Source organism: Sinocyclocheilus grahami, unplaced genomic scaffold, assembly GCF_001515645.1.
Source record: "Sinocyclocheilus grahami isolate Dianchi unplaced genomic scaffold, SAMN03320097.WGS_v1.1 scaffold483.1, whole genome shotgun sequence".
NCBI classification, from domain to species: Eukaryota; Metazoa; Chordata; class Actinopteri; order Cypriniformes; family Cyprinidae; genus Sinocyclocheilus; species Sinocyclocheilus grahami.
In genome coordinates, this window is record NW_015505662.1 from 503,039 (window position 1) to 513,038 (window position 10,000).

The window sequence follows — 10,000 nt, forward strand, 5'->3', positions numbered from 1 at the left end:
CAAAGGTCCAAATCTGAATTTTCATCAGTGTCAAAGGTCCGGACCTGAACATTGGCATACATAACATGCATAACAAATCAACACAAATATTTTGAAAAAATAAAGTGCCCTTTGCATTCAAAATACGTTAATAACAAGTGCAAAAGTGGCAAAACAATTCAGTTGTGTCAACATTAGAGGTCGACCGATATGGGTTTTTCTAGCAATCGATGGGCAATATATGATGCCGATTTTTTTTTGGCCGATATGTTTGGCCTGTTTTCTTTTTAGTAGTAGCCTAATTCATAGTAATTATAGCTCAAAATTGAAAGGAGACATATTATGCCCCTTTTTACAATATGTAATATAAGTCTCTGGTGTCCCCAGAATGTGTCTGTGAAATTTCAGCTCAAAATACTGCACAGATCATTTATTATATCATTTTGAAAATGCCTATTTTGAGCGGAAGCAGAAACAGCTGTTTTTCGTGCCTGTCTCTTTAAATGCAAATGAGCTGCTGCTCCCCGCCCCCTTTTCTAGAATAGAGCTGCACCATTACAGCTCATACCTACTAAAAACATCTGTTTTGGTTCTGATTATCATGTTTATGAAAATCATGCGTTTTAAACCATATTATTTTAAACTTCTGATGACTTTTCTGAGTGCACACATCCGAAGCACACGGACAGAAAGCGGCTGTTACAGCATGTGAGTACTAAACTATAAGTTCTCATTCACAAGTTTACGTTAAAAACACACACAAGTTACAAAAACAGCCGGTTATATCTGTGAAGGTAAACAGCTGGGAAATAAATTGCATGTTTATTTTAGATCTGTGTGGCAGCAGCAATATACATTAAATAAATCAATAAATCCACTGCTCTCTTGTCTCCTCTGAGGCTGGGACTCTAAATAGTGTTCTGTGCTCGTCTGTGCAGCCAAAGGCAGAACAGTTAGCATGTTTTGCTCAAACTTTCGCCATGGCATTACACCGTTGTCGCTTGCAAAATCAAAATGATGGCGCCGTGTGTGGAAACGTGCAGATTAAGGGGCGGTAATATTATAATGAGATCCCTTTGCTACTCAACAAGGGAGCGAAATCAGACGCGCTCGTTTTCTCAGACGCTTGCAGAAAAAGGCTTACCAAAACAAAGTTAAAATCTTTTTCACATTTCCTTGGTTGGTAGATGCACCGGGGACCTGATTATATCACTTAAAACCTTTAATGTCACCTTTAAGTGCCTTCTCAACACAATTCGTAATGTTTTTGTTTATGTTTGCTGACAGACACCAGTATCCCACAGACTTAAAAATGCAAATTCATTCTCTGCCAGCAGGAGGCGCTTTTAGAGAGCAGATATAATGGTTTCCCTGGTAACAGCTGTAATCAAATAAGCACTGTGCTCACAAACGCTACATTACAGGAAAGACCAAATAAAAAATGACATCAAGCTTTTCTGAAAACGGTCCGTTCTTTTCAAAGATACATTTTGATTTTGAAACGTGCAATGCTCATGTTTCAACGAAGTATAAGCCTTTTGGAAAATATAGCTATTTGTGCCAGTCAGTTTTGATATAGTGACGGGCTGCCACAAATAACTAAATTTATGGGATACACTTGGACACTGCCATAAGTCAAATGGCCATATAAGTCAAGTCAAGTCAAGTCACCTTTATTTATATAGCGCTTTTAACAATACAGATTGTGTCAAAGCAACTGAACAGCATTAATTAGGAAAATAGTGTCAATAATGCAAAGTGACAATAGTAAACACTCATTTTTCAGTTAAAGACAGTTCATCATTGAATTCAGTGATGTCAACATCCAGCTCAGTTTAAATAATATCTTTGCAATCATGTCAACGATAACGCCGGAAATGAAGTGTCCCCAACTAAGCAAGCCAGAGGCGACAGCGGCAAGGAACCAAAACTCCATCGGTGACAGAATGGAGAAAAAACCTTGGGAGAAACCAGGCTCAGTCGGGGGGCCAGTTCTCCTCTGACCGGACGAAACCAGCAGTACGGAAAAATCAATTTAAGACGTAATAAAACAGACGATGAACAATATTAACAGCAATTATTATATGATGCAATCAAACTTATAGCAAAATGTGGTAGTTCTGTATGTTGTTTCATGGTTGGCATCATCTGAGGTCCTCTGAGGGGTTGCATAATCTCTTCTCAGGTCTTCTGGATCCAGACTGAAGCGATAAGTGATAAAAAAAAATTCATATTAGCGGTGAAATGTAACCCGATTACGTCAAACGTCATAGGCTCACTGGATGTCATGACAACAAATGTCACAAAGAAAAAGTTTGAATATCTCGCCTTCGCTTTCATTTTGGACCATCTCCAAAAATACATAAAAAAACTAAACAAATGATTTACAACTTACAAGTTCAACATGCATTTATCAAAGTAGGAAATATAATGAGTGCTCTTGAAATATGAAATTGAGGTGGGTTCGGATTGAATTCCCTTATGTTAAAGGGGTCATATGATGCGATTTCAATTTTTCCTTTTTACAGAATTATATTTTTTTATTTAGTGGCGGAAACGGGCTTCCATAGGGCATAGAGGAGAAACAATAATGTACAGTATGTGGAAAATAATGGTTTTTTTTTACCTTAAACCGCATAAACACAGTTCATTACACCAAATACACAAAACAATGTTCTTTTTAGCAGCATCATATGACCCCTTTAATATGAATTGTTGTTGAGTTTGTCAGGATTACAAAAAAAGAAAGAAAAAAAGAAATTCAATATCTATTGATATATATCAATATCAATCTATTTAATAGATAAAACTAATTTGAACTGAGTGGTGACACAAAGTATTTCTTTATTGTAGCTGTTAGTTTATTATGCACGTCGTTGGTTTCTCCAGTAGAGGGCGTCTATTTAACATGTCATATGTTCATATTTGATTGTTGTCTGTGGTTTTACTGTGGAGGGTTTGTTGTTGTGAATCTCTTCTCTTCTCTTCTCTTCTCTTCTCTTCTCTTCTCTTCTCTTCTCTTCTCTTCTCTTCTCTTCTCTTCTCTTCTCTTCTCTTCTCTTTTCTCTGTTAAATTGATATAGGGACCTATTCAGCTCTTTGCGCAACTGTACATACAAACCCACAAATCACTCTCTGCTCTCCTAATGCCCAATTTCACCAATGTCCTTTGGTGTGACAAATAATGCAGTTATAGATTAAGTTAGTATTATATAAAGAAATAAGTTACTGTCCCGATGTCTTGACTACTACACCAAATACTAAGTTTCAAAAATAAGGACAGCTCTGGCAGCTCCTTTTACTTGGTAAACAAGTATACTAACCTTTGGAAAAACTTTATTACTGTAATAGACCTCCATAATATTTCCAGACAATTTTCTTGTGAAGATGGTCACTTCTCATTTGTCAATAAACTGTAGCATTCAAATAAAAAGAGCTTTACAAAAGGCCAGTTCCTACTGGTGTAGTCCCACATCCTAACACATGGACAGTTGTACAACCCCAGGAGGGAGGGATTCTGTTGGTCCTCGGATATATCAGGCAGACTCTTAAAACCATTGCAAGGTGACAACTTTCTCAGAAGGGCAAAACAGGAAGTGCACACGTTTTCTCAGTGGTATTCCCAGTGAAGACATGGATTCACTAACCCATTTCCACTGCAGCTTACATTTCAGGGATTGCGTTCTTGTCTGCCAAGACCCCCATCAAGACCCCGGCTGCATTTAAATAGTTTTACGCATTAAGAAATAAATAGTGCCTTGTGAAGCGGTGAAGCTGAACGGTGCACACTCAGTACAGTAATAGTTGATGATGAAGATAATACTCACATGAGTTGAAGATAAAAAGATGAAATCAACCTTATTTTTAATGTAAAAACAGCTGGAGTCATTTGAACCATTCACACCTAGGACGATAACAATAATGACAGTTTTAAAAATCTTTCAAAATGGTAAAAGAATAGCAGAGTCCACTCCAAAACGTTTACGATATCTGCACAAAGGAATGGTATGGTTGGGATCACTTTCACAATTATTAGTTTTTTCTGCTGATTAACAATAATAAAAAAAAAACTCTTGAAGAATCCTTAAAGATCTCAAGCATTTAAAGTGGCAAACGACAAAACAGCAGTGTGCACTTAAAATAAACAGAAGACTATTGTCTGGTGGTTTTGGTTCACCCAGAACATTTGTCATCATAGCTACTCACCCTCAAGTTGTTCCAACCCTTTGTGGGTTTCTTTCTTCTGAGCACAAAAGAATGTATTTTGATATGTTGGTAACCAAACAGCTGATGGTAGCCAATGACTTACATTATATATACACATACTGTACATTCTTCATGTATATGAGGCCAATATCCATCTTTATTTTCTAAATGAAAAATTAAGGACATAATATAATTCAATACTATGATAAACAAAAAATATATACTATTTAAATAAATAAATAAATAAAAGGATCAATAAGCATAACCTTTTTTTCTGTGTGTGTGTGTGTGTGTGTGTGTGTGTGTGTACAGTTACAAAAAAAGAAAAAAAGAGCCTGTAATGGAATAGTGCCAATGTAAGGTGAGGTGGGGCCCCTGAATGTGTTTTCAATATGATTCTGTTTGCATGCTTTCTGCTACTATAAATAATACTTATTGGGTTTAAGTGGAATTAGTGCAGGTTTTCATCGTCAGCAGAGCCACTGATACTGTGAGAGTGCGGACGCTCGCTTACATATCTCTGTGCACACAAGCAATAAAACTATATAGACTTACAATTTATTGAAAGATCTTAGATGGTGGCTACTTATACAATGACAAAGGTGGGAATTCCAACACCCTGCCAAACAGCTCACATCTCTAGATTGATATATGTGTTTTTCCATGCAGTACTACATATACAGCCTATTACGCAAATTGTACACTAAGTATTATGCAAAGTGTTTGAAATTTAAGTTACTCTTCAGCCCAAACTCAAAATAACAAATTAAGAAATTATTATTATTTGAAATTATTATTAAATGTATTATATATATATATTTATTATTATTATTACATTTAATATTATAAAATTATTATTATTTATGAAATTATTATATTATTTTATTCAGCAATGAAGCCTATTTTAGGGCTATATTTTGCATTGTGACATTTTCATGATGATTAATATAATTAAAATAAATCTAAATTAATAATATATAATTTAGCCTATACAATTTAATTGTTTACTGTATTTCTTTCTTTCTTTCTTTCTTTCTTTCTTTCTTTCTTTCTTTCTTTCTTTCTTTCTTCCCAAATGTATAGTATCCATCCTTCTTGTATTTATAGTAATGAGTTTTTTTTTCTCAAAATCTTAATGGTCCTAAAATTGGTTTAATTTTCTTTATACCTTATTATTTTCTTCTTTTTGACTTTTGGGATAGACTGTAACCTGATCTTTACAATTTTCATGGGATATAGTCTGCAAGCAAGAGTTCAAAAAATGAGCTCCAACAGTAACAAAATGTAAACTTTATTGCAGATTGACATCTATTTTTCAGATTAACAGAAGACAGAAAATGTCATACAGTCATGTGATATATGAATATTTCTGATTGGTTTGCGGCACCTGATTCCTAAAAAAAGTCGAAGATTGCTCAGCAGGGAACATTTCAGCATATAATTTTCATAGCACAGCATTTTAATAAACAATTCAAGCAAAAAAAAGGCTCTCAAAACACCACTCTGCATAAGATCATCACAATTAGTCTCTCTGTAAATGCTCAAATGAAAAGGGCATCAAGAGATTAAGACATCAACAGTGTGCTGGGGCGTAAGACATTTTCTTTCTTTTGGATTGGATATCTTTGACCTGAGAAACCTGCAGATACAGTAAACATTCAAAATCACAGTGAGGATTAAGAGGACATTCCCTGTAGGCCACATGTATCAGGTGATACTGATCAAGTTCTCGTTCTCTCTCTGAGCTGTAGATTCACACGGAGGTGATTGTGATTTAGTGTTTTACCGTGGGGACCAATGCTCAGAGTTTGGACCTTGTCAAGGCACGAGAGATTCAAAAGATGAGTGAAAGTAGCAGCACATATGGCAAGCTCGCATAACATTTAATCCTTAAAATACTAGGATCTATTTTAAAGGTACTAGTACTTATTCATTAGCTACTAGTACTTATTCATTTGCTACTAGTAATTATTAATTAGTTACTAGTAGCTACTAGTTCTTATTTGTCAGCTACTAGTACTTATTCACTAGCTGCTGGTACTTATTCATTAGTTACTTGTTCATTTTCATTTACTGCTAGTACTTATTAATTAGTTACTAGCTCTTATTCATTAGCTACTAGTTCTTATTCATTAGCTATTAGTGCTTATTCCTTAGTTACTTATTCATTTGCTATTAGTACTTACTCATTAGTTACTAGTACTTATTAATTTGCTACTAGTACTTATTCACTAGCTACTAGTGCTTATTCATTATCTGCTAGTACTTATTCATTAGTTACTAGTTCATATTCATTAGCTACTAGTGTTTATTCTTTAGTTACTTATTCATTAACTACTAGTGCTTATTCTTTAGTTACTTATTCATTAACTACTAGTGCTTATTCTTTAGTTACTTATTCATTAACTACTAGTGCTTATTCTTTAGTTACTTATTCATTAACTACTACGTATCAGGTGATACTGATCAAGTTCTCGTTCTCTCTCTGAGCTGTAGATTCACACGGAGGTGATTGTGATTTAGTGTTTTACCGTGGGGACCAATGCTCAGAGTTTGGACCTTGTCAAGGCACGAGAGATTCAAAAGATGAGTGAAAGTAGCAGCACATATGGCAAGCTCGCTTAACATTTAATCCTTAAAATACTAGGATCTATTTTAAAGGTACTAGTACTTATTCATTAGCTACTAGTACTTATTCATTTGCTACTAGTAATTATTAATTAGTTACTAGTAGCTACTAGTTCTTATTTGTCAGCTACTAGTACTTATTCACTAGCTGCTGGTACTTATTCATTAGTTACTTGTTCATTTTCATTTACTGCTAGTACTTATTAATTAGTTACTAGCTCTTATTCATTAGCTACTAGTTCTTATTCATTAGCTATTAGTGCTTATTCCTTAGTTACTTATTCATTTGCTATTAGTACTTACTCATTAGTTACTAGTACTTATTAATTTGCTACTAGTACTTATTCACTAGCTACTAGTGCTTATTCATTATCTGCTAGTACTTATTCATTAGTTACTAGTTCATATTCATTAGCTACTAGTGTTTATTCTTTAGTTACTTATTCATTAACTACTAGTGCTTATTCTTTAGTTACTTATTCATTAGCTACTAGAGCTTATTCTTTAGTTACTAATACTTATTAGTTTGCTACTAGTAATTATTCATTAGCTACTAGTGCTTATTCTTTAGGTACTAGTAACTTTTTAAACATATTAGTTCTTATTCATTAGATACTTGTGCTTATTTCAAGAGTAGCTATTAACTATTGTTACTAGTAACACATTTCAAATTGTTACATTGACTATAGGAATCTGTCATTAACATATCAACTATTCAGTTTTGACTACTATGTATTCGAATAGTGACCAGTATCATTTTACATTTGACTAGTAATTATTCATTAGACACTAGTACTTAATCAATACTGTTTAATAGATATTTGTAGTTATTCATTAGGTACTAGTACTTATTAGACAATAGTATCTTTTGCAGTTGTTACTAGTAACAAATCTTATACTAGTCACAACTGCTTTTTAACTCGTCTTATGTTATGACTAGTCAGAAAGGCCACTGTAGAGTTCAATTAAAACTCTTACTAGTAAAATAAAACTCTTCCTACTCTTAAACTCTTGTTTTAATTGATACTAGAATCTAATGAATAAGTACTAGTATCTTTTAAAAAGGTGCTAGTACCTAAAGAATAAGCACTAGAAGCCAAAAAGTATGTATTAATACATAATGGAGTATATACTAGCAGCAAAAAAAGTACTATATTCCTCTATAGCATGAAACTACATACTAGTATGTTATAGATTAATGTTAAAACAGCTTGCCATACACAACCTCTATCAAATTATTATAAAATGCATCTGCATTTTGCCCAAACTCATTAAACCACAATTCTACACGACAAATGTTGCCCTCGGGCTGTAAAAAATCTACAGCCGATATCCCAAATAATTTGTAATGGCGGAATTCAGCTTTATAACAATTAGCAACTCTATTTCATAAAACCAGGTATTTTAAACAAGAGTACAAAGTATTTCCAAAGTTAAGGCAATGAATGATGAAGTTTAGACTGAATTTATATAAATACAAAACTCTAATTCTACCTTCAATAATGTCCTATGAATTACTCAAGATCTAGAAATACCATATTGGTTAATCTGGTCAATTGTAAGAAGCTAGACAAATAATTATTAAAATCAGCATACTATCAAATTCTCTCAAAAACCATCATTATGAAATAACAATTTGTCCTTTGTGTTGTGTGTTGCATTTAACTAAGACTGTACAGCTATGACAGTTTTGTTTGACATTGGCTCATATTCTTCTACTAATGATTCTAATTCTAATACTAATGATCTTGAATATTCTTTTGTAGACAAAAATAATAGTGCTATTCACCCTAAAAGCCCTTGATATCAGTCTTCTCTATCAGTAAGTGCTTCTCTCACAGTTCATGTTGAAAAATATGTCAAAAACACCATGAGAACTTGAGGTACTGGTAAAACATTACAAAACTACAGTAAAATATTCAGCAAAGTTCAAATAAAAACCCCGCTGAGATGAGATGAGTGATGTTGAGCGTACTTTCATCTTCATCCATTTAGCGCATTGGTTTTTCCTTGTAGAGTCTTTCTCAATTTAGCATTTAAATAAAAATTATTATATTGATTGTTTGGTCTTCATAAAATTCCATTGATTGTTTTTAAGCAAAGGGTTTGATTTCTAGCTCCATGTCATGATAACAATTTAAGAGACTGTAAGAATCTATCAAATGTAAACTGCGTTCTGAAAAAAAAAAAAGTCCAAAAAAATCTTATGAATTAACAAAACAAGTAGCGCAAGAAAAACAAGAGGGATCTAAAAATCATGAGAAAATATAAACCACTTAGATTTTTAAAGTGCAAATTATCTTCTACCTAATCTCAAGATTTCTTGAGACACAGATAATGGTCTTTATGGAAAGTGCAATTTGAGATCAGCACAAAAATAGAAAAAAAGTGGTAAGTAAGCCTCAGGATCGCCATCGAACAAACACTGCCACGTCCCCAAGGCTGACCGGGTAACTTTCCAGAAACGTCCCTCCGTCAAACATTTGAGCATTGTTAGTGTCCTGCCACTGAAAGTCACTCTCCGGCAGGTAAATGTCTCTTTGTAAAGCTCCTTTTTCAGTAACCGGCGCAACAAGGACCTACAACAGCAGAAGACAAAAATGTTAAACTTCAAGTATACAATAACAGAGATCACCTCGAAAGCCTAGTTTTGAATGTGTAGCCTAGCTAGATTGGAAACTGAAAGGCTGTAGGTTCAAACCCACAGGGATGACCTATAAACTATCACTATTGTGCCATTTGATGACCATGATTTTGCCAGATAGCACTTGATCAACATCCTTTCATCATCATTTAACTACAATACTCAATGAAATAGCATATAGACATAACCTACTTGTTCTACAGATCTCTGCACAAGTGTTGTATGCTACTGTTTTGATAGCGTTGATAACGTTTCTGACAGATAATATCATGTTTTTTGGGTTTTTTTTGCGTTTGCCTTACCGAATGTGGTATCCTGTCAGCAATAACATGTCCGTGGGCTCTTTTGATTAATCTCAGTTTAAGCTCTGGCACTCATTGCAGTGTTGCCAGATAATGCGATGAAAACAAATAAAAACCGAAAAAAATAAAATAAATAAATAAACCGACATGAGTTCAAATCTTATAAGATAAGATAAAGATATCGCTAGCCCTAAATTGCAACTTCCCACTTACTAACTTTCTAAAGTGTCAAATTAAGTAG

The 10,000-nt window shown here is 33.9% G+C and overlaps 1 protein-coding gene across 1 annotated transcript in view; it reads right to left on the reverse strand.

Annotated features, from left to right (window-relative positions):
• Window positions 1-8,899: 8,899 nt before the first annotated feature.
• LOC107553856 (SITS-binding protein) overlaps window positions 8,900-10,000 on the reverse strand; it is a 40,370-nt gene continuing 39,269 nt past the window's right edge. The window contains exon 10 of the mRNA XM_016236174.1: window positions 8,900-9,392. Within this exon, the coding sequence (XP_016091660.1) occupies window positions 9,216-9,392 (177 nt within the window). The 3' untranslated portion in view covers window positions 8,900-9,215. The remainder of the gene's footprint in view (window positions 9,393-10,000) is intronic.